Source organism: Carassius gibelio, chromosome B14 (genome assembly GCF_023724105.1).
Source record: "Carassius gibelio isolate Cgi1373 ecotype wild population from Czech Republic chromosome B14, carGib1.2-hapl.c, whole genome shotgun sequence".
Lineage (NCBI taxonomy): Eukaryota > Metazoa > Chordata > Actinopteri > Cypriniformes > Cyprinidae > Carassius > Carassius gibelio.
Window position 1 is genome coordinate 20,794,878 of NC_068409.1, and position 26,163 is coordinate 20,821,040.

Sequence of the window (26,163 nt, forward strand, 5' to 3'; positions counted from 1 at the left end):
GAGATGGGGCGTAAAACGCCTGTTCTGCAACATGCAGCTGGATCATCAGCGCAACCTAATGAAGGTAGAGGCATCCCACTGGTTTTATACCGCCAGCCTCGCACAAGGGAATGCCAATTAAGTGCCCCCTCCCTCCTCGATTCACACACATGCATGCCCAAACACACACTTACACACAATGAAGGATGCAAAGACATGGGTGCATGGGGGGGGGGTTGTTTGGCGAGCCCTGGAAAGATGTCAAGATCCTGTCATTCCGCTACCATTGTGCACCAATCGGCTGAGAAAGCGCTCTTTCTCCTCAGACCCTCCCTAGCTGAATTTCATCATGTGGGTTGATTTGAAAAACAACTTCCTTCTCTGTCAACGTGACTCGCTTCAGAGTCAATGTGAGGCTGAATGCGGTGTAGAAAGAGCATGACTGAACAGCATGAGGTCTGGTCCACACTGCAGCTTATCCTGGCCAAGAAACGCCCACTTAGATTGGAAAAGAGACTGACATAAGCGAACAACCATAGTTTGTTTTGGTTTTATGTGCTGTTTAGCGGTGTGTTTATCTGAAATGCATAATAGCATAATAATAGACCAATTTGTAGTAGCTGACAAATCACATCATAGTTGATACTAGCCTACATTAATTTATTTTCCAAAATTCCAAGCCTGGTGAATAGTAATATTTGTAATAAATAAATATTTATTTATTTATTTATTCATTCATTCATTCATTCATTTTTGTTCCAAAGTAATCAAATTATATTACTTAAATTGTTCAATCAGTTGCTCCGAATCATAATCAAATCACAGTAATAGACCAGCTTGGGGGAAATGATAAAAACAACAATAACAACAACAACAACAATAATAATAATAATAATAATAATAATAATATTATATTGATCGATAATAATTGTAATAATGTCAATAATAAAAAAAATATATAAAAATTGTGTAAAATAAACATGAAAAATAATAACAGTAATAATAATACAACGTTTGTAATACATTGTTATTATTATATTGATCAATAATAATAATAATAATCATAATAATCATAATAATATGAGTTTAAGCTAAAAATATTTAGGTAATAATGAAAATATTATTATTTTTAAATTGTTATAAAATACTATTATTATTATTATTATTATTATTATTAGTTTAAGCAGAAAATCATGTATAAAAATAATTATAAAAATAATTATAACAGTAACAATTAAAATATTTTATTATTATTATTATTAATATTATTATTATAGAATTTTTTTTTTTTTTTTTTTATTCTTTTTTTATTATTATTAATCTTTTTTCACAGAATTGAAATAGTCTCCAAAGCAAAATTGCTGTCCTTTCAGTACAGATGATTTAATGTATATTGGTTGCCACTAATTTGTTCAAACCGTGGCAAATCCAGAAGTAGTTTAAAAGCACTAACTTTACCACCTGGTACCGTGTAAATTTGTTTCCAAGCAGCTCAAACCATCCAATTAGAACACAACTTGCCAAATCAAGAAAGTGTATATAAATGTGTGTTAAGTATGCATCAGACGATCGGTCCATGTACTCAGTGGTCAGTGGATGTGCCGTCTGGGGCTGCAACTAAGCGGAACAAACCTGAAGAGCTTTTGTGGTGAATCTCCAAGACATTATTGTCCGTCTCGTCTTCACTCAGGCCCTCGTGCTCATTTAAAGCACTCTGTTTAATGTATGGTGTCTATACCTCGTAAGCGCTGACAGAACAGCTCTCTTAAGTGCTTTCGTAGCCGTGCCTGCTACATCAGGTCATAGCCGGGTGTGAATGTGATGCTTGTCTTCACAACTTCCCTCCTCAGAGAGATGGATGGAGGGGGGTTGGATGAAGAAGCCTAATGTGAAAATAAGATGTTGAGCTTGCAAAAAAGACAGAAATAAGAAAGCCATTTGAATAACCCCTGGATGCATGTGAGACGTCCTCACAAACGCAATGTGACTGGCCTCTTCCAAACACAGATAAAAAGCATCCGCCCGGCTCTACAGAGACCCTTTACTAATGGCACAACATGCAGGAACTGGACCCAAGAGAGGAGGAGGGAGGAGAGAGAGAGAGAGAGAGAGAGAGAGAGAGAGAGGGGGAGTTCCTTTAGCTCCTCGCTCTTAGCCGAAGTCTCTGTGGAAGTGGGACACTGACAGAAGCACAGTGAGACTGTAAGTGTGTCTCCTAGTGTAAATGAATCAATGAGACAGGCATTCTGACAGACATGGTGTCCTCCTGTCATGGACGGGTGAAATAAAGCTGACTCCTGCAGTATGGAGACAGGAGAAGGTAAGACTCTCTTTACTTTAGATATGGCCTCAGACTATAGGATCATTTCTGTATGGTCACAGCATTGATTTTGGTGAAACACTCGGTGAATGTATTGATTGTTAAGCCAGTTGGAGATTGTGTGTGTGAGGAAGAATTGTGGGAGACTTATAGAGTTCTACCCTGTTTGGGTTTCGCAAGGTCAAATACGGTCTCTTGTGCGTTTATTTGGAAATGAAAGCTGTTCAGAATGACTCGATATAAGGTGTGCAGGTGCATTTATTAAGCACCATATCTACCAATGTACACAGCCATCTGTTCACTATGTGTGTGTCTGTGTGTGTGTGTGAGAGAGAGAGCATGAATGTATGGGAACACAGGGCATTCACATGAACCTGTGTGTATTTAGAACGGCATGTGTGTACGTGTGTGTAATACACACTTCTCTGCATTATTAGGTGATACAATATACTATCTTAATTAGTCCATATTGCCCTAAATAGATTAATAAGGAAGCATGTAGGTGAAGGTAAAGTTTACTTTCTATTAAACTTGTAAATATTATTCATCATGATTATTTTATTGCTTTACCTTGTAATACAATGCATTACAAGTATAATGTATTACAAAGTAATATTGTGCAATAATGCATATTGCACACCTTTAAAGGGTTATCACATATACTGTACTACTGAAAAAGTCACAATTTTTTTTTACTGTTTTCGGCATTAATAATAAGAAAATTTACTTGAGCACCAAGTATTTATATTACAATGGTTTCTGAAGGATCATGTGATGTGTATCACAGGAATATATTCAATATAAAATATATTCAAGTAGAAAGCAAATATTTTAAATTGTTATACTATTAATTTATGTATTTATTAACTGTAAAGTATTTATGCAGTACTTAATGCAGTCTTGATGAGCATGAAACACTTCATTCAGTTGACCTCTTTTGAATTGGATTCATAAAAAAAAATTACTTATATATATAGTTTTCTGACGTAGGTGAGTAGTATGTTTACAGGTAAATTTGCTTCATGACTTATTCAAAATCGCACTTTTGCAACTTATTATTTGCAATGCTGTATGATTAAACACAATTATTGTCTAAAAACGGATTTTTTCTTCTTCAAGTAATGATATCCTCCCGCTTCATAAAGACCTTGTGTGTTTGCTCTTCTAACCACAAGATAACAGCGTGTGCATATTCCGAGGTCTCTAATTAGTGGATATGTGCTATCATCACAGGTGGTTGTGATGAGAGCTGGAGCTTCGCCTGTGCTCACTCAGGTCCAATCACATGTAGTTAATGAGCTGACGGGGTTAGTTACCACTGGGTTAATGACGCACATTAATATGTTGCTAATATACCCCAGGTCATGCAGTAATTAAAAATCTCATTTTCAACTCATAGAAAGCACAGACTCTCCTTCATCTTAAATGATTTGGTAAAGAGCGAGAGAGAAAGAGCGAGGTGTGTCGATTATGATTTCATTCATAATCCCCCGTATCATTTGTTTGATGTCATGGTTTATGTGTGTGTTTAAGTGTGTGTGTGTGTGATGTAATGTCAGACATTACACACGAGCGTTGCATCAGGTGTTTAGGGTTCATCCAAACACTTGAGCACAGGGACACGCTCTCTCCTCAGGGTCAGCTGATGCAAAAGGTGGATGAATTTACCTCATAGTGGCACTTCAAACCACAGCCCCCGAGTGTGTGTGAGGTAGAAAAACACCCCACTGTGACTGCATTGTCACGTCTATAAATACTTATCATTTGCATCTGTTGTTCACACTAAAGACAAAAGAGATGCATAAATGACCCTAACAAAAAATTACCATAGTTTCCAGCAAATCACTGGTAAGGAGGAAGAGGCAGGGTTAGAGAGATGAGGAGACAGAGGCTTTGGAGGTAGGGAAAGGAAAGGATGGGAAGTTTTTTTTTTCTGTGCTTTATTGCTAAAAATAGACTTGCTTCTATCAGAGTCACAGACATCAAAGAGAGTGGGCTGGAATATAATTAGCAATTTATATACTTTCACACCGAACAGCTGATATGAGTGAGGAGAACCTGCTGTGCATGACACCATTCATACTTTGTTTCGTGGATGATTTTAGTTTAACATAGAATTTTAGGATGATAGTTAGTTTGCTAACTTTGTAAGAAATGTATAAACCTCAGTCATTTAATTTATAATGCCCAGTTTTTCTTCTGTAACCGTTTACAAAGTCTGCAAATGTATGAGGCCAAGTGTTTTCAAATCTGTTCGGATTTTAAAAAGGCATGTAGTGTATTCTAGCCTTTATATTGGTCTTCTTGTAACTGTTTTGTTTGTGTAATATTGTTCTCAGCCTTTGATTTGTTGATTCATTTAACGTTGACTATCAAAGCATCCAATATATAGATGAGTTTTTCTTCATCAGAACAGATTTGGAGAAATTTAGCATTACATCAGTTGCCCACCAAGGTATCTTCTACAGTGTATGGGTGCCGTCAGAATGAGAGTCCAAACATCTGATAAAAACAATACAATGGACTCCAGTCCATCTATCTGTGAAGTGAAAAGTTGTGTGTCTGTAATAAACAAATTAATTAATAAAGATGTTTGTTGCAAGTCCTCTATCCATGATATGGCTTTCTGCTGTGTAAAAGTTGTCCCGTCTGAATCTGGAGAGAAATATGCGCAGCTCAAACATTGTTTAGAAGTGACAATGATATGGTGCTGGATTTTGATGTGAGAAGAACATGTATTTTGGAGAGAAGTGAGGGTATCTCAAATGTTTCTTACAGCCATGCATATTTGTGTGAATTCAGCTGTTTGGACTCTGACGGCACCCATTCACTGCAGAGGATCCAGTTGTGCGCAGGTGATCCAATGCTATATTTCTCCAAATCTGCTCTGATGTTTATCCTATTCTTCTACTGGTTTGAAACCACCGATAGCACCTTTAGGAAGAGTGTATCTACACAGTGTTTAATGCTAACTCTTTGGATGATGTTAAGGTTGTGAGAACAGTAGACAAGCACAGACTTCTATTTAGAGCAGAGCCCTGCAGTCTCCAGCAACAAATATAAAGTTCATCCTAGGCAAAAGATGCTAAGAGGCAGTGACATCACTTCTGCAATTACCCTAGCCAAGGTTGCAAATTTATGATGTCACTGCCTCATATCCACGACTCTCCTCTTCAGTTTGGCCCTGAAGCTTCTGCCTGTGTGTCAGCTCATCGTCTCATGAACTTCTTCCTTGAGCAAAACACAAGAGTGTGTGTCAGCGGAAAGTTGATTTTTCACGGGGTGAAGGAGCTTGACGCCATGTCCTCACGATGTCAGAGTAGATATTACTTTTTAATGCAGTGTTTTAGAGCTTTTTTTTTGTCTAGCCTTGTAAATAAACAAGTGCGGCACTGCTTACGGATGTGTGCGGTTGCCAAAAAGCTTTTTATAAATATTGTAGAACTTGTTCTGGGAGTGAAATGACAAGCATTACTGTGTTCTTCTTACTTTATAGCAATATCGCACTCATATAAAATTCTTGGCTGCATTAAACACCCATGAAATCTCTTGACGAGTGCAGTTTTCTTTCCTGTTTTGATGCATGTAACAGGAAGTGTAAGAATGATATATCAAAGCACCTTTCATACTTTCTAAATAACCCAAAAGCATAATTTCGGTTGGTTACAGGGCGGTATTAGGGGCGTGAAATTGTTATTCAAACATCTAATTTGGTATTACATCTGTACTGAGCAGTCAGCCACTAATATTTTTAGTCAGATTCTCCAGAGGAAAGAAAATTTGAATGCATGTATCTAGTTTATTTATTTATTAGTAAGTAGCCTACAATACTATGCTCATATACATAGGTTATATTAAAATATGTGAAATATCATTATGCATAAATATTATAAATACTAATGTAATGTTTATACTGTATATAAAATATAATAAATTGTACAGTATATATACAGTAAATGTTACAGTATAGGTATACAAGTACATTGCTTTTCTTATAGTCAACAAACTCAACATTTGTAGTTTGTGAAGTACAGTGAAATGCTGCTAAACACACTATGGGGGGTGAGTGTCTGGGTTAGAGGACCTTGATTGTGCTGAACAAGGACACAGATGGTTGTCCTGTTTGTTATATTTTCTGCTAATATTTTTTCATGACGCAATGTTTTGCAAGGCCAAATATCATTGTTCCGGGTTAAAATATTAAGCAGATTTTTGGGAGGCTGAACAAGTGCATGTATATCTGTGGGCTCGGAGGTGGGGCTGTTGAGTGATGGAGCTTATTTATTTATTCTCTCTTCTGTAAGGTAAAACAAGGTGTGGAATCCATAACAGTATCATCAATCCAGAAAGACAGCATGGATGTAATTTATATGGAAATGACGTGCAGTGAGCGGACAGAGGCCTGAGCCATTCATTGACAGTGTTTGTGTGTGTGTGTGTGTGTGTTTATGACTGCACTAAATTCACTGTCCTCAATGCACATGCTCATAGCATCATGGTCTGGCGGAGAAGGACACATACTGACACCTGTGATCAGTGGAGGACGTATTTTAGTCAGTGATCATGAATCAAAGTGCAGTGTCCTGCATGAAGCGCTGCAGCGCACGGCCCAAACAGTAAATAAGCATAGCATTGAATAGATGATGAATTGCTATCATTAACGAGCATTTAGGTTGCTGACATGTTAAAAAGGAAACAAACAGAAGTGTATTTAAAGGAATAGTTCACCCGGAAATATTTAAGCTTTCCTTCAAGCTTAAACACATATTGTAGAAGTGTTATTTATATATTATCATAATATTTATTAATATTCTAAATTACCTTTTTTTAAGATTTATGTTTTTATATGTTGTGGAATTTTGTAATTGCATACATTTTTTATGTGTTTTATATTTTTTGTGACTTTGTTTTATTTCAGTTTTTTTTTTTTTTTTATTATTACCAAAAATCAATAGTTTTATTTTACAGTAACAACACTGCTGCATTGTTGATTGTGGCAAGTGCATGAAAATGGTATTTAAATGACCTGCATTCACCTTCTTAAGTTTACTTCACCCCTTAAGAACCAGGTTTCACTCACTGAAGAATAAAATGAAATGAAGCTAAACGTGTATCCAGACTTTTGTTCTGGCTTATGGGGGTTCTTAGAGAAACTTTACCGTGTTGAACACAAAGTGAGATAGGTTGCAAAGAAGAATAACAAAAGAGATGCTGCAGTGGCCCTCGACACATCTGGACTCACCAGATCCATTACAGTTCAGTCTTTTGGCTGATCCTCCATTAAAGTGAAGAGGAGCTGTGCCGATGTGTCTCAGTGCTGCATTCTGTCCCCTCACGCTGAAAGATTTGACTTGCATTTCCTGAAGTCATTCTCAGACAGACAAGAAATGAGCAGGATTATAAAGGAGCTCTGAGCTAAAGGGGAATACAGGCTTGGAGTTCAACATCAAAGAGAAACAGAACTGTAAAGTCACCTTTAAGATGAGAAAAGCTAACTTTCGTAATTGTGGGAAGCTTACAGTAAGTTTTGTGCTTTGATATTTTCAGCTGAATAAACCAGGACGAAGGGAACACAACTCTGCCAATGCTTATGTGTGTGTGTGTGTGTGTGTGATTATTGAACTCATGCTATGCCATTAGCATTGGCTGATGGTGTGAAATGGGCGTTAGTGTTTTGACAGGCCCGACTGAGCTTAGTGGTTGTAAAGATTAGGGTCCTGTCAGTCTGTTCGACAAGACACAACATCAGAATGAGAAAATGGAGCCAATCACAGAGCATCCAGACTATCTGCCCTAAAAATTTCTCTGGCAGAGACAGACGCGGGACCAGCGGCAGCCATCTTAGCGGCAGCGGGCATAAGATGGCCTCCTGCCCTGGATCACACGAGTGAGCTGCCTTTAGTGCTCTGTGTCATAAGTGAATGATTTCAAAGGGTTTCATATGAATGACTTCTGCACATTTAAAGAGACAGTCCACCAAAACAGGTGTTTTGTTTTGTTTAGTTTTGTTTAGTTTTGTTTTGTTTTGTTTTGTTTTGTTTTGTTTTGTTTTGTTTTGTTTTGTGTTTTGTGTTTTGTGTTTTGTTTTGTGTTTTGTTTTTTGTTTTTTGTTTTTTGGTCCAATGTTGTTCAGTTTTCAAAATATCTTTTATTTTCAACCGAAGAAAGTAAGTCATACAGTTTTAAAACAACAAGAGTTAATAATAAATGATGGCAGAATTTTTATTCATGATTTTTTAAGTGTACAAAAGACTCGTTTTTACAATTTAAACTTTTCCCACATGAAGTGTAATAATATGCTTTTATAAATAAATATAAAAAATACATAGCACAAGCACAATTTTTGGTGAAATACTAGGGTTATTGTTATTGTTACCTCTTTTATATAGAATAAATGTATCAATGCGGTTTAGTAATTCTGGGGTATTTTGGGTATTTCACATCTGTTTTCCGTCCTGCTTTTCTCTTTTCTCCTCATTTCCTCTCGCACACCTGTAAGGTAAACTATGTGTTGCATTTCTTATATTCTGAGGTCAAATCCGCCTCCTTTTCCTCCCCATCTTCAGCATGTTTGAATGCAGGTGTTGGATGACGGTTGTGCTAAACGTGTAGGTGTGCTGTTGATGAAAATAGAGGGAAGGAGAGAGTTTGGGAGAAATGATGAATGGCTCTCATTAGGGCGGTAATTTGTCACTTTCCATCTGACTGGGTTCCAGCTGTCTCTTCCAGAGCTTTTTGGCCTTTTTGGCTCACCGTCTTCTCACTGGCCAGATGGGTGGAGATATTTAGTGCTGCCGCTAGACCCGGGCCGCGGTATTGTGATGCGTCTGCGAGCGTATTCACAAGACTTTGCCGACAGGACCGCTTCAGTCAGCGGCATGTCTACTTCTATCCCATAATCCGTGAATCTACCGAAATGATTTTCACATAATGGTATTAAATTACATAATGTAATTTTCTGAGCGCACTTACCCAGAGGCTCCAACAAGTGATGGAAAAGTTCGACTCAGCAGCATTCAAAAAACAAGGCACTGGCTTAAACGTGATGAATTATGAACTGCGTGAAGCCAAGCATCACAGTGCACTTTCAAGTAGTCAGTCCACAAACTTTTTCAAATCGAGTTTTATCAAAATGGAGTAAAGCCTAAAAGCAACGACATTGGAGAAACGCTGGGTAATGAGAGACTGATCCCAAAGTACTTCTGACAGCTCTTTTTAGCTCTAGGAGACCAGCCAATGTGGAAAGGTACACAAATGATGCTCATAGACTTCTGTCAGAGTAGACAGCATATTTCATTTTATGGTAATAAAATCAAGCCTGTGCGGGATAGAATCACAGTCTGTCCAATAGGTTATACTGTTTTGTATCTGGATATTGATTGTTCATTTGGCAAAACCTTGAAAATATGTTTTCCCCAAACAAAAAGTTCCAGAAAATACAAACTACCGTTCAAAAGTTTGGGGTTTGGATAGTTTTGGAAAGTTTTGAAAGAAGTCTGTTACGCTCACCCAAGGCTGCGTTTGACTAAATTACATATTAAAACAACTTTTTGATGCTCAAACTACCAGTGCAATATTTTGAAAGTAGCACAAAGTTGATACTTTTCAGGAAACCAAAAATTGGATAGTATTTTAAAAATAATTCAAGGGGACGTTCGAGGTCAAATCCGCAGATCCACAGTAGCACATCCCCTCCCAGAGAGATAACGGGAATTTAGGAAGGACGGCAAAGGAGAAGAATCATCTAGAGGAACAGGTGCCCCCCCATCCAGCCCCCTTCTAACGAGCCTTTGTTCTAATAACACAAAGCAATTTATACTGACCTTTATAGAAATGTAGCAAAAATAAATTACAATAGTTAAAAAATGCCCCTGAGCCTAATTGCAAAGGAGATTAAGTTTCCTATAATTGCTTTTGGCCACCTAATGCAATTTTTCCTTTTTTTGTAATTAAAGTGATTTAAAAATTTAATAACCCCCAACACACACACACACACATGCATATACACACACAGGCTTCTCTTGTCCAGTGCCATAAATACTCTCATTATTGAAGCAATGGTCCATTGAAAATGGTGTCATGGTTTTGTGTGATGAATATTGTGTGCTTGTTAAAACGAGTTCAACGTCAATAAACATTTTGCCTCTGAACTGTTTTAAGTATTCATTGCAACTTAACACATGTGATTCTCTGTTTCTGTTCAGAGAAAATGACTCATTGGTGCATCTACGCTGCTTCTGTCTACTGTTTGACAAGAACAGGTTCCCAGAATTCCAGCTGCTCATCTACAGTATCCTCAGATACCCATATGCAGCTCTGCCGTTCTGTGTTTTTATGGTCGAATTCTTGATCCATCTCTTTAGAAGTCAAGCTAATCAGCCAGCAGCACACTTAACCTTGCGCTCTTTCATCTGCATATTCGCTGAGCTCTTCAGTGTTTTTTCATCTCCTCTGTGCATTAGTGAAGATCCCCATATCTCTCTCTCGTTGTTTCTCTCTTCCCATTCACTGGTTCTCAGATGCGTTTGCCATAGATGCTTTTATGAAATACTGACGGTAAACATATCCTTCCTCGTCTTTCTCTTTATTATTTACAGGGACTCTGCCCCATGTCCCTGGGGTCTTCTTAACAAGCAATCCAATCAGCCGGCTATATTTCCTTATATAGTTAGACTTGTTGTCAATTTAGGTAAGAAGAAATGAGTAGTTTTATTTAGCAAATTAAATTGATCAAAAATCTCAGTAAAGACGTTTATATTGTTATATAAAATAAATGCTGTTGATTGTGAACAATCTGTTAATCAAAACATTGTTAAATAAAATAACAGTTTGCACAACATCAACAACAAAAAATCTGATCGTAATAATCATGTTTCTTGAGCAGAAAATCTGTATATTAGAATGATTTCTGAAGGATCATCCAAGACTGAAGACTGTGACAGCTTCGCCATCACAGAAATAAATTGCATTTTAAAAATAGAAAACGTTTATTTTAAATCGCAAAGGTATTTCACAATATTTCTGTTTTAACTTGGTCTTGGTGAGCATAAAAGACTTCTTTCAAAAACATTTATAAATATTTTTGAATGCTAGTTGATGTGTATAGTTTTTGTTTACTTCGTCAATTTAAGTTAACAATAACATTTTTGTTATTAGTGTGTTATTATTTATTTTTATATTTAATAATACTTTAAAACAGCAAATAAAAACGTAACTGTAACAAAATACTTGCTTGGACCCACCACCTAAAATGAAATCTAAAATAAATATAGAAACAATATTAAAAATCTATCGAATAAGCTTAGTGCACTGGGGCCCTGTGTTTTGTGAGTGAGTGTGTGAATGGAGGTGTGTTTCTGACACAGGGCAGCAATGAACCAAATCAATAACACAAGGCACAGCCAGCAACCTTCACTCAATATCCCTGAATGACCGCATACTGACAAAAGAGTCATGGGGAGAAGTGTGACGAGCGTTGAAGAGGGAAGTTGAGTCAGATGTGCTCATACACTTTCTGCATTCAAGGTCTTCTACAAAAACACCTCTTCACCCTCTCGCTTTCTTCCATTCCTGCTAACAGGCAGTCAGGGGTTGATGTGATGAAAGGAAGATGAAAGTGAAGCTGTGTGTATGCGCTTGATAATCTGTTTTGTGTACCATGTGGCTTTTTGAAGTTAAAGCGACTCTTAAAAGACAGAAAGTGCACAGTCTTCGTTTGATCTCAATTAAAACGATGGCCAATACATTTTCATTTTAGTTTTACTGATCTGAATCTTAAAAGATTGCCGCTCAGTCGTCCTCAGATAATAGCGAGCACTGTCTTTTCCCTCAGTGCTGTCTTTGCAGGAGTAATTAAGATAGGTAATAGCCTCCTAATTCCTCCGCCTTTATGAGGACTGACTGCACACGCTTCTTTGAAGAAAAAAAAAAAAAACATTGCAATTTTACCTCCGATGTCATGGCAATTACTCAGGAACTCAAGATGCATTTAAAACCAATGACTTTGCCCAGCTCCCTTCGTGCATTTGTTTGCAGCAAAAAAATTACCTGCGCTTCATAACTGCAGGCTCTTTATTGTCATATAGCGCATGTATATGGTTCTATTACAGGATGCTTTTGGGAAATCACATCCGTAACATCTGTATTACAGTGATGAAGTAGACTGTGTCTGTGTGTAAATGTGCTCATGCAATGCTCCCAGCGTGGAGTTTTACTGGACAAAAAAATGCTGTGAGCAGCACTTCCTGTCTGCTGTTCTGCAGTCCAAGCACTCCATAACTCACAAACACACACACACATGTACATGAACATTCCAACTATTTGCTTCGGTCACTGTACTTTTGTTTGTATATTTTCAATGCACGCTGAGCATGATGCCATTTTCAGCACACGTTATCTATGCACAGGTGTGAGCACATAAATTTTGCATGCATTTATGGGCTCATATAACTTGTGCCATAAATTTCCTTTGTGACCTCATAGCTTGCTTTTATGAGAAACGCCTTGGAAATATTTTATGAGTGCATTGTGCAACATGAACAGCACAGGGGACTGTTATGGTTAAGGTCAGCTTGAAATCAAAATTCACCCTATTTACTTTCTTAATATATTTTTGAGCACATTTTATCAGTACATGTTGTTCTTAAGAGGAAAAAAAATCATAATCCTTCATCAAAATTACAAAATTGACCATTTATTTTCTTAATACATGTTTCTGAGCATATTTTATAAGTACGTTATTTTAAATTCAAAAAGTTTCCATAATCATTCATCAAAATGACAAAACTTGCACTGCCTCAGAAACAACTTAATATGAATAATTAATAGAAACCAATAGGCAGATAGCTACTTATGCATTGTTTCAGGCTACTGTTGTAAGCAATGGAGCCTTTGTAAAAGCTTCCCGGTTAATATAATAAAGTTTACGGCAATAACAGTAAAGTACGATACATTTGTAGAAGTATTACTACTGGGATGCATAATAATGTTCTCAAGGGTGAACTTAATCTTCATCCTACACGTATCGGGTAAAAAGCCTCTTCAGAAATGGGTTCCCAAGGTGTTTTAGGAGGGGCATAGTGCTCCATTAACCCACTCCAAACTCATATTTTGAACGAATTTTACTATGAAACAGACACTTTTCATGAGCCAGTCAATTCCTGATGGATGAAATCAAATCTCGCAAAGCATTTTTTGTATTAAATTTGATGTTTCACATGGAAACACATAATATCACAAAAGTAAAATGGGTTGTAAAAGCCATTTGATGTTGACTTCAGAGATTTTCATTGAAGTCATTCGAATACAATTGATCACATGAGTGCATTATCACATAAATGAGTTCATTTGTCACTTGATTCGGTGCAATCTGCTTGCTGTAGAATGTTTAAATGTTGTTCGTCTATCATGTTAGTATGTTGATACCTGCCCTGTGTCATGTCACATGATCATAACAAGTTTGTCTCCTCCTTTTATCTGTCCATTCTTCAGGTCGTCCCCTCCCTCCCTCCACAGCCTCCTCCAGCCTCCTGCCCCCTGCTCCTTCTCCCCCACCCGTCCCCCTTCATCCAGCCCCGCCTACCATAAGGGAGTGTCAAGTGCCCTTGTTGGACAGCAGCTCCTCCCACACCATGCTGGAGCCCCACCCGGAGGACCAAATCTCCCCCAACTCATACCTGCTCCGGGCCCAGCCCCCTACTGGTAAGCCCCTCCCACTCACATCTCATTGGCTGATGCCCCATTGCCATCTTACTCATTTTCTGTGTCCTGTATTTTTGTCCACTATGAAAATAATAGTTCCTAACACTGTGTTTTAACTAAATACAATATCATCAACAAAATGAGAGATAAAAACCGAGTTGTTCAAAACATTGACAGTGACTGCTGTTGATCATGACGGTTGATATCAGTACCTCCCACTGAAAAGGAATGGTTTTGTCACACTACAGGGACAAATTTCAGTTTTCCCTCCTCTTCCTCTGTCTTAGATATGTATTTTTAGATCAGTCATTCTTAAAATTTTATGTATCCAGATCTGATATTTCTTTTCAGACTTTTCAGACACTTTTGCTTCAGTAGCTATCACATCAGTAATACAGTAGTACAGTGTTGTTGTTATTGTTAACTAAAACTGTTAAAAAATGTTTTGTTGTTGTTGTTTATTCAGATAAAGCTGAGATAAAAATAAAATAAAAATATTAGATTAAATATTAGATTAAAACTAAATGGAATTTAGAAAAGCTATTTTTGCAAATTAACTGAAACAAGCTGAAGTGCTAAAATGATTAAAACTCAAATTTCTCAAACTACAAATTAGTTATATTAAAATTATATTAAATGTTTTTTGTTGTTGTTAAATTAAAACAAAAATCTAACTGAAATAAGTTGAATTGATAAAATTATTAAAACTAAAATTGGCAGAAATATAAATGAAAGTTAAATTAAAATATTTAAAAAATGATATAATTACATCAACTAAACTATACTGTAATACTATTTGTATAAATACTGCCATATCGAAATTATACCAAAATAGTATTTTAATGATGCAAACTTACACAAAGTTGGATATTTAAAGTGGAGCAGGTTTGTAATAACTGAAATAATTGTTCATAACTGAAACTTACACTGTAAATAACTAAACTGGTGTAACTTGGAAGGGTTTGGATGGATTTCTGATGTCTTAACAAGGTCTGTATGGATGGCCCACAACATGGAAGAAATTGGGTTTATTGTTTGTCATTTTGTGGTTAGGACGTAGTGTTAGTATTGTTTCTGAAAAGGTCATTTTGTTATAGGAATAGATTATATTTATGACGAATGAAGCTCATGGTGACAACAAATGGAAATTAAATCAAACAGCATTGGTTTCCCACAAGGGTGCAGCATAGGAAGCACTTATATTATGGTGACTTATTACACTTTCACAGGCTGTGTAGAAGCTCACTATAACAGGTCAGACTGAACAGAGTGTGTGTGTGAGTCGTCTTAGTACAGCTGTGCTCATTCAGAGTAATTAATGCTCCGTACGCTGCACAGTCCTCCAAACTTTGCCCCGCGTCCAAATCTGCAATCCAGGGGATATATTTAGCAGAGAGGAGGGAAAAAAGTTGTTAATGTAGTTTCTGCTAGAATATAATCTATTGTTAATGGCATTAGCCTCTCCTTTGATCTGCTATAAATCTTTATTACGTCTGATCAGGGGCCCAAGTTCAGAAGCAACGCGATTATAAACCTTTTAAAATGACATTACATCATGCCTCTAATTGGTTTACTGTTTGCTGCAGCAACATCAATCATTTGCAGACTAACCACGCTGTAAATAAATTCACTCCAACACTGCCAGCTCCGCGGCTCTAGAACGACGGCAGAAGGATTATGGATGAGAGAAGATCAAAAATTGGAGAGGGGAAATCACAGTGTCTCTCAATGCAGGCAAGGTGACCACTAATAGCTTTGTTGAGCCTGTTAGTATTCTCGTTTTTTCTTCTGAGCTGCCATCAAATTTGCATTTGCTGAAAGGAAATTGCAAAAATAGATTTTTTGCTTAAGAATCTAACTGATTAGTATTAGAAATATGTCAGCCTCTACACAACAGAACAGCAACAATAGTGATGATGATGGTGATGATGATGATGATGATGATGGTGGTGGACATAATAATACAATTATTAGTTCTTTTGTTTTTGCATCACTTTGGTACTTAAATTACCCTAATCATGCTGCAATTTTAATTTGGGAGAAAATATCTGAATATTTCTATATTCTAATCAGCTCTATAAGACCGCTTTGACAAATGCCATTCATTGTTTTTGTAATGAACGGGTCGTTATCGCATTTGGAAAAAAATAACTACTTTGAATATCATATGCTTGCAAATAATTATTTATATTTCATATTCTTTGCAAGTTTGTCATATAGTTTGCATTTCCTTGATCTGATGACACATTCAGCTCTGAGGAGTTTCAACGCATGCAATTAGCCTGAAAATAAAGCACTAAATAATTAGCTTATTAACATATTGCCTTGAGCTTGGATTTTGTGTACAAGTCTGAGAATGTTTAGTTTCTTTGTGTGTGTGTGTCTGTGTGTTTTACATCTTGGGGTGTTGGATTGAGATTGGAAATGTGCGTTTCCGTGAGATTAAGTCCAATTAAATGTCCTGTGAGCTTGTTGAGGGTGATTGCCGTGCAGGAATTGAAATATCTGGTCAAGTGCTCTAAGTAGATGTTTTTGAGTCTGGTAAGTCTGTTTATTACTGGTTGGTTTTGAATGTAAACATATAAAAACTTCAGTATTCAGGAGAGCGATGTGTATCTCTATATTTCTGTTAGTGTTTATTGCAGGTCTGTGCTCCAGTGGGTTATATTGCACAGCTGGACTGCGTCTCTGCCAGTGGGTAGCGCTGACACTGGTGGCATGCACACGGTGCCACAGTCATTACTTGAGCTATTGCAGCTGTCAGCGAGGCTCTGTGACTGGCAGCCTGGCTGTGTTAAAGAGAGCTCTCTTAGAAACGTGATGAAATTCAACATAAAGGCTTGTAAAACTGAAGCCATAGAAGGTTGGAAAACACTTTCTTTTAAATAAATCTACCACCATCCAAAAGTTTGGAGTTGGTAAGATTTTTTTTATTTCTTTTTTGAACAATCATTTTGCGAAATTTTACAATTTCAAATAACATTTTCGATTGTAGTTGGTTTTAAAATGTCATTTATTCCTAAGCTGAATTTTCTTCAGTGTCACAATATCCTTTACTAATCATACTAATGTGTTGATTTGCTGCTCAAGAAACATTTCTGCTTATTATCAATAATTAAATCAGTCATGATGCCCTCTAAAAAAGTCCATTAATTTGGTTGCTGATAATGTGATTCACGGCCTGTATATTTGAAAAACACTGAAGCTGATTTGTGGCATTAGGTGTCTTTCCAAAGAGAGCTCCTGGAAAGAGCCACTGTGTGTGTGTGTGTGTGTGTGTGTGTGTGTGTGTGTGTGTGTAGGAAGAGCTTGTGTTTGCATCTCTTTCCATTTATTATAAATGGAGAGTGTCGGCTAGCTATTTTTAGCAACTTCCAAAGTCACATACTCCTGCCAGTGAAATCAGCCGTAGATCCTCATGCAATGAATTTTTAATCACCGTGTGCTTTGAAGAAATTCTGTTGAAACAATTTAGTTTGGACTGGATGCCCCCTTAAAGCTAATGTTATGCTGTTTTGCAGTAGTAATTAAAGACGTGCTGTTGCATAATAGTTTGTTTTTTTTATTTTTTTAAGTTATTGTTTTTGTATTAGGGTATTTAAGCTTTTGTGCTCAGAACAGAAGGCCGTGTGTGTTTGTGTGTGGGAGGGTTTTAGAGAGGGGTTTCAAAAGCCTGTTTATTTTCAGGCTGATTTGATGACTCTTCTCGCAGACTGTTATTATTGCTCATTACAGGAGGGGATTGGGCCAAAGAGGCGGAATGTGAGGGAAATGTTTCGTTCGGAGCCCAGCCTACAGCTTGCATTTACTTCTGTTACCACCAACCGAGCTGTGTTTTAATTAAACCTCAGAATAAATGTCCAGGAGTTCAACAGCATGACCTCCAGACCAGCTGCTGTCCCTTCACTCTGAGGGAGCGGGCATCTGTAAGTGTCTTTATGAGGGATGAGAAATGGGACTGAAAAGAGGTTCATTCAGTGAACCTGTTGAGAAAAAGATTAACTAATTAATACGAGTGATCATTTTGGAGAAATTGCGAAAACAATTCCATTTAGACTTGACAGTGCCTTTTAAAGCTAATTTAATTTCATGCTGTGGTAATTAACGATGTGCTGTTGCGCAAGTTTTATTATTATTGTTATTATTTATTCATTTAGTTATTGTTTTTGTATTCGCGTGTTAGTGAGAGGGACGGAATGTATTAAAGGTGGTGAAGAAAAATAAGGGAACTGTGGAAGCTATTTAGTTTAGACTCGACACCCACATTTAAAAGCTAATTTCATTCTGTTTGCAGTGGTAATTAAGGGTGTACTATTGCATAATTGCTTTTTTATAATTATTGCTTTTATATTAGCATGTTTGTGCTCTGATGAATAACACAATAATGCAAACCTTCAGTAGGGAAAAGAAAATAATGCCCTAAGAACTTTATAAAAAATAAAAAATAAAAATCTGCAAAAATCTTCCTCAGCAAAAAACTAATTTCAGGATTTGTTTTATAGTCAAATAAATTAAGTTAAAAACTTTTTTTTATTTTATTTTATTAGGTTACAAAGATTGTATCAAATTATGGTTCTAATATGTTTTACTCTTATGATCAAGTGATTTACAAATGCTTTGCAAGTCAGTTTGAACCAGTTCAAAGAAATTAACTCACAAATGGGACTGCTAAAGATGGTAACAAACAGACTTCACAAAGCCGTTTGAATTTCTGTAAGATTTAGGCCAGTGTTCTGCTCTTGTGAGAGAAAGAAAGCAGAAGTCTTGACGCCTACTGCTCCTCTTGGCTGCGGCTGCTGTGCGGGCATCCTTCCTCAGCATCCAACACTTGCGCTGAACCACAGAAAATATCAATAAACATTTTTACTGAGGCTGGGCCTGGAAAACAAACATGGTGGCTTTCTGTTCCCGCTGCCAGTGGGCCTCCGGAGCTCTACTGTGAAACTAATGCAGTGTACTCAAAGCCAATTGCATCCTGCTCAGCGCCTCCGCTCTGCTCTGCCCGGCACAGGCATGGTCCCAGAAAGAGCAGGGGGTGGGTTTAAGTGCTAACCTCAGGCAGGCCGGACTGTGTGTGGGGATCTGCTTTTAGTAAGAGCGAGCTGAACCATGTAGGTTTGGATCTGTGTCAAGCTAGATGACCTCCACGCTGCGCTATTGAGACTGGCACAAAACTCCACTACGCTTTCAGTGTTTTCAGACACACACACATAATCCTCAGTGCTTTGGTGCTTAAGTTGTAGGGGGTGTACATGTTTCCAGTGTGCGTGTAGTAGTGAACGAATGCGTAGCATTCTTAGCCTGAGCACATGTGAGTATGTTAGCACGCAAGCGTGAGTTCAGTCAGATCACATTACTGTGTGTGAGTAAAAGTCGGAGTGTTTTTTGTGCATTTGGAAGCAAAATGTCTGCTATCTGTCTTCTTTATAAATTCTGTGTCTATTGATTGCCTGGGAGTTTTATTATTCTATTTGCTAGGAGTTGCTATTAATGATGTTGTCATATCAGGTTTTTGCTGGAATGTTGAGTGTAGAATAACACACTTTAGTTGCAAATTAAGTTAAAAAAAAATGAAAGTGACGTCCCATACTCTGAATTTGTGCTCTGCATTTAACCCATCCAAGTGCATACACACACACACAGCAGTGAACACACACCTGGAGCAGTGGTCAGCCATTGCTGCAGCACCCGGGGAGCAGTTGGGGGTTCAGTGCCTTGCTCAAGGGTCTCACTTCAGTTGTGGCATTGAAGGTGGAAAGAGCGCTGGTTATTATTACAATCCCTGCCTGACCTGAGACTCGAACCCATGACCTTCCGGTTACAAGTCCGACTCTCTATCCATTAGGCCATGATTGCAGTTAATATGTCTGCAGTGTTTAAAACAACAATATTCATATGGCAGTGTTGTAAACAAAGAGGTCTGGAATACCTAGTGTAGAAAAAGCTTTCCATTAACAATTGCTGTGCTGGTTAAGGTTATGAGAATGATGTGTTTTGATCTCTGCTAATAGGCCTTTAGTTCTGCTGACAGGAAGTTTTGAGCCAATCGTCAGAGCCATAAATGCCATGTGACTTATCAAAATTTAAAAATGATCAAATCTTTACAATTCACAGCAACTTTAGAATGGTTATCAATGGTGAAGTAAAGCAATAATCCAAAAGAAGCCGTGGTTTACAGTGAATTTATAACAGCTAGTTCACTTTTAAAAATAAAGGTGCTAAAAAGATTCTTCACAGCGATGCCGTAAAAGATCCATTTTTGGTTGCACGAATAACCATTCAGACAAAGGTTCTTTAAAGAACCGTCTCTTTCTTACCTTTTTATAATCTGAAGAGCCTTTTGTTGCAAGTGGTTACCAAGCAACAGAAAGAAACAGCAACATACACACTGGCACAGGTGTATTTTGGAGAGTCATTTTGGAACCACTTTGAACGCGGCTCAATCAATCTGAATCGAGGACAGCTGTCCGTTTTGTAAGATGCTTTTTGTAGCCAGATGATGCAGTTCTGGCATCTACCAGCAGGTGATAACTGGACCATGCCAAACCCAGACTGTAAAATGTATCCTATTTCTAGGTGATTATGTACCGAAATAACCTTCATCTTCCATTGTATTGCTGTTGTTTACAGCACATGTGAACAGGAATCTATACTCGACCGGCCCTCTGCTGCAATCTGCCGAGAGTTGAATCTTGGCACTGTCAGTGGCGAAAGAAAACCACCGTGTTATCAGTGAAAATGGTGGGATGGGTTGGTTGTTTAAGACTATAAGAGTAGGAGGTCTCCGTGGCTGTTTCCTAATTACATTCTTTTATTTATTCACAAGCGTTTTCCACTAAAATCACACTCTGTTTTACCTCCTGTGGTCCAGGGCCTCTCTCCCATCTCCTTTATCATCCCAAATTGACATTTATGTACTCACTCCTATGGTTTCTGCCGCTAATGTCCAGCGTTTTATTTCAATTTGTGTTGGTGTCTGTGAGCTGTTGTTGGTTTAACTGTAGCCAAACAGGGGGATTGGATTTTAGCTTTATCCTTGAATGTGTCCTTGGTACATAACTGTCTGATCGTTTGTGCAGAGGTTTCAATTATGTAGTCTCATCTCATTTTTAGTACAGTTTCCAGAATAATACGTGTGCATCAGTCAGTCTGTTTATCATAGGCATCAATTAGTTTCATTAAAAAATTCAAACCTCGATTTTCCTCTAAAGTAAACCTTCAATCACTCATTCTTAAAATAAGTATGTTAGGCTGTATAAATCTGTTAGTGTCCTAGAGTAAAGGAGACATGAAGAGTGAAAAGGACAGCGATTACTGTGCGCTGCGGGTGTGAATTTTTACCCTCACACAGACACACACAGAGCCTCGACACAGCCATTTCATAGTCGACGCGGGATAAAAGTTGATGATGCGTGCAGAGGTTTACGAATGAAGAATGCTTCTTCATGAATATGAAAGCAGCCTTTTCATCAGTCTAGGAAGGGCTGACAGGGGAGACTACAGTGTTTCGCCTTGACCACAAGTGGCTTTTGCATTTGTTGTTTTCTCCAGCTTTGGGCAAACAGTTTTTTAAAGCCAGTTTTGTAGAAAAAAAAAATATAAATTATAAAATTATATATATATAAAAATTATAAAATTATTTATATATATATATATATATATATATATATATATATATATATATATATATATATATATATATATATATATATATATATATATATATAATAAATTAAGTGAAATGCTGTTATTTGATCATAAATAATGCTGAAATCCTGTCCTTCAGACTTTATTCATCAAAGATTCCTGAAAAGCACATCACAGGATGATATAAACATATCTATCTATCTGTCTATCTATCTATCTATCTATCTATCTATCTATATATATATATATATATATATATATATATATATATATATATATATATATATATATATATATATATATATATATACTATTTAAACAGTCCTTTTACATTGTAAATAATATTTGATATTATTTCTGTTTTTAGTGTATTTTTGGTAAAATAAATAAGAGCATAAGATACTCCTTTCAAAAATATGAAATAATTATGCCAACCCACCACTTTTGAATTGCAGTACATGTTTATTAGTTACTAGTTACCTCCCAACTTCCCAACAGGCATTTAGGGTTTTAATTACTTTGCTGTCCTTAGATGTTTCTTTGCATGCATATTTATGTGTTTGTGACCTTGGGTTTGTGTACACACTTCAGGAGGGTGTTTGAGTGTGTATTGGCAGATGCTAAATGTCTCTCTGGGGTTAAGAGTTCACCCCCCTCCCTCCACATTGAACATCTGTACACTGCCCTTTTTCACCCTGCACCTGGACCCAAAATCAGGCCACGTCTTCCAGATTCACTGTTATAGCAGCCTGCTGACGAGGACTTTTACTCCAGCCACAGGGATCATGCCTCTAGAGAAGAAGAGGCATTCATCTTGTGGCCCCAGACAGCCATACATAGTGTTATAAACAAAAGTACACTTAAACAGAAGTTAACAATGTCCAGACCTATTTCCAGCACACCTATAGAGCTAATGAGAGACAGCAACTAAACTTTACCTCACCTTAGCACTGCAGGATCACCTTCATAGTTATGCTCTGCAAACTTGGAAGAAGCTGAATGTAGGAGGGAGTGGGATAAGATGTGTGTGTTGGTGGGGTGGGGGGTGGGGGGGATTGCATCACCACCTTCATCTAGTATTTTGGAAGTTTCAATAGTTTTCATGTCCAAATAAGTGTTCTATGTGGCAGGTAAATTACATTTTATATTAAGTATTGTGTAAATGTGTAAAGTTCTAAAAGTATAAATGATACTTGTTGCTGAACTGCCAGTGTATAAATCAATTAAATGATTCAAACATGAATATTAAATGAAATGCTAATATCATAACCTGGAAAGCAGGAAATGTTCTATTCAAAACACTGAAAATCTTCAAAATCTAACCCCCTTTAATGTGATTTCCTATGAGAAAAAAATTCTTAAGTAAATTATAATTAAAATTATCATATAAAAAGTCTAAATTATGCTAAAAAGATAAATTGTGTACCAAATCATATTTGTTTGTTTGTTTATTGTGTACAGTATACTTGCTTATTATTTCAGTTCATCTGAATATGTATTACTGTCATTAAATAATGCATTTAGTTTGTATCTCATGCCTCAATTATTTTAGCCTTGCCTAGGGGTTATTTAAAGGGATAGTTCACCCAAAAATAAAAATTATGTCCTCATTTCCTCACCCCCCCCCCCCCCCCCCCAATGTCTTTATGAGACATTTCTCACAATATCTTTCATCCCTCAGTGCTCACTGATAACAGATCAGAGTCTGAGTCATCAGAGCGTGTCACCCCTAGATAAAGCCATAGGACCGCTGAGTTCAGATCAGTCCTCAGTGATCTTTAGACAGGGGGTCAGACCCCATCACCCACCCCACTGTGCCTGAGCGCCATGATCTCTCCCAATTCCCAGCACTCAGGGACCGACTTTACACTCATTCCATGTTTGATCCAGCAGTGTTGCCATTGTAATACAGCGAGAAACAGCAGATTACATGGCCAGGCCAGCACTGATCCACTCTACTTACACACACACACACACACTTGATCTGTTCTCCTTTGGTTGGATTTAGTTTGTAACAACAAACTCTTGACGTTGTATTTGTCAATACTCTTCGTTCATGAATTTAATCCCCCGCACATGCACGTTCTTCTCTCATAGTCCTTGGCAAATGCACATTCTTGTGTTTAAAAAGAAAAGAAGAGGATAAGAGGAGAGAGAGCGCAAGAGGCTTTTTACTGTCGCAGATTTAGTGTCTCGCAGAGCAAACACTTGCTAAGCAGAGGACAAGCAAACAGAAAATACAAAAATCTTTGGTTACATTACTGATGAATTGAAGCTTGCTACAAATCGTATTTTCTGTGTACAAAATAAGAAATGTATCTCATTGCATAGCCAAGGGGCAGTCTATTTAGATTTGAGAGTGAGTAGTTATATTTAATAATTATTTTTGTTTGAAATTAAACCGAGAGTCTAGAAAATTTTTCTAATATTTAATTATTCAATTATTATTATTTATTAAAAATTTTAAAGCTAACTGTTAAAAGTTACACTATAGGAGTACTATGGTAAGTATCATGGTACTTTGCATTATTGAATTTTTTTTTTTTTTTTTTTTTTTTTTTTTTTACTCAATATTTTGACATTAACCTTGTCATTGAAATTAGCTTCTAACATGGTCCAAAAATAAACCTGATATAGAAATTGACAAATTTTTGTTCTTGTGTTAAACAAAAACTCACTTAAGGTTCAGTGAGTACACAATGACAAAATTTTCATTTTGGGGTATATCTTAATTTAAGAATGTTTGGTTGTTTGTACTGGAAATAAGACAGAAAATCACTTTTTTTTGCAGTGCAGTGAGCATGTGAGTCTCTTCGTAGGCCTGATTCATGCATTCCTTTAGCCCATCTGCTTGTACTGATCAGACTCCTGACAGCAATAGACAGGGGATCAGGCTGTGGAGCTCGCTCTCAGGCATCTGTCATGGATCAACAAGCATGAGATGGGCAGGCTGAGAAGATGGAAATGGTTTTGGGTGCTGGTGGGAAGGAAACTTGGATTGGGAGGCTCATCTTTATTGCATTACTCCGTGTTTCCTGGGAAAACATTATTAGGAGCATGTTTGATGCTTCTTGTCTGGCCTCCTCTCCGCTCTCTTTCAGTTTTCCTCTGATAGACAAGAGTAATAAATGTAACATGATAGAGAGATTTGTTTTCTTTTTGCTTTAAAATTACATGCCAGACGTTTCCCGAGCACCACAGGTTACCTCATATAAAGCAGCCCTGAAGTGAAGAGCCTCGCACCGCAGTTGTGTCCGTGTACAAAGTGTTTCACGGTAAAAGAGTCAAACAGAGTTGGTGCTTCCTACAGATTCATGCGCCGAATTCAAGCTGCAGTAAGGATTACACTGAGCCAAACAACGTCAATTAATGCTGCTTCATGAGGTACGAAAACACAGCATCCAGCAACGCCGGCGCAACTCAAAACGAGAACACAGGAGTTTCCTGTCTGACAAGCGTCTTAACAAGCTGGGTGGTTGAGTGTTTTAGGGGCTTCCTGTCATCTCAGAATGTCTGCATGTGAATTTGGAAAGAAAGAATAACAACACAAACAGCTTTGGCAGGCTGTCATCACTGAGAGCGTCCTTTCGTCCCTGATTTGATGTTTATTCTGATTGCACTTCACCCTCACAGTGCCGTTATTTTGTTCGGATTTCCTGCATCGCTTAACACAGTTTTTGACATTGCCGATTGCTAATTGATTGACAGTCTGATGAAAGGGTTTTTCAATCATTTTTCCCCAGGAGCTCCAAACCATCACAGCCAGTCCACCCTGCGGCCGCCCATCCCTCCACCGCACAACCACCAGACGCTGTCGCACCACCAGTCCTCTGCCAACTCGCTCAACCGCAACACACTGAGCGGCCGCCGCAACCCCATCCACGCCCCTCCGTCCGTCCCGGGCGAAGGACCCACCACCCCCGAGTCAGTGCAGCTGCAGGACAGCTGGGTGCTCAACAGCAGCGTCCCGCTGGAGACCAGGTCAGTGACCAGTTTTTTGCAGACAACACATCTGAGTGCGTTTCTCAAAAGCGACTATGGGTGCATATCAGGCATTAACAATAGAATATACCAGAACTGGTGAGCATAATTGGCTAACGATGCTTTTTGGAAAAGCAGCCCTGTATAATTAAAAAGTTAACAATGAGTAGCTTAGATTTTAGACACAATATGAGTAATAATAGACACAATAAATATTTTTTGTTTATCGTTTTGTCACAGCACTCCTGAAAACTGTTTCCAGTCAGTTTGGAGAACTAAATCTTACTGTCGTATAAATGGAAATAAATTACAATTTTGCATTCAGGAAACTTCACTGTCACACACTGAACGAAACAGTGGTTAGAGACACATTTCTCACAGAAAGGAGCATACTAATAGCAGGTTATATCCTAATTCTGACAAAACAATCTCTTTGTGCCCCCCAGGGAGCAGGATTATTGAGTGCAATGTGACAGAAATTGTCTCAATCCAAAGTGTTGCTTTTATTAAAATTCTAGGAGTGTTATTAGTTGGGT

General features: G+C 37.6%; 1 protein-coding gene across 8 annotated transcripts in view; it reads left to right on the forward strand.

The window, feature by feature from the left end:
- tenm2a (teneurin transmembrane protein 2a) overlaps window positions 1–26,163 on the forward strand; it is a 404,535-nt gene that overhangs the window by 294,967 nt on the left and 83,405 nt on the right. For 6 of the 8 annotated variants that reach the window (XM_052574348.1, XM_052574345.1, XM_052574349.1 and 3 more), the window contains 2 exons: window positions 13,790–13,999; window positions 25,390–25,627. In XM_052574348.1, the coding sequence (XP_052430308.1) occupies window positions 13,790–13,999; window positions 25,390–25,627 (448 nt within the window). Of the gene's footprint in view, window positions 1–2,153; window positions 2,300–13,789; window positions 14,000–25,389; window positions 25,628–26,163 lie in introns of those variants that run through there. The other 2 variants (XM_052574352.1, XM_052574353.1) reach the window with 2 other exon arrangements.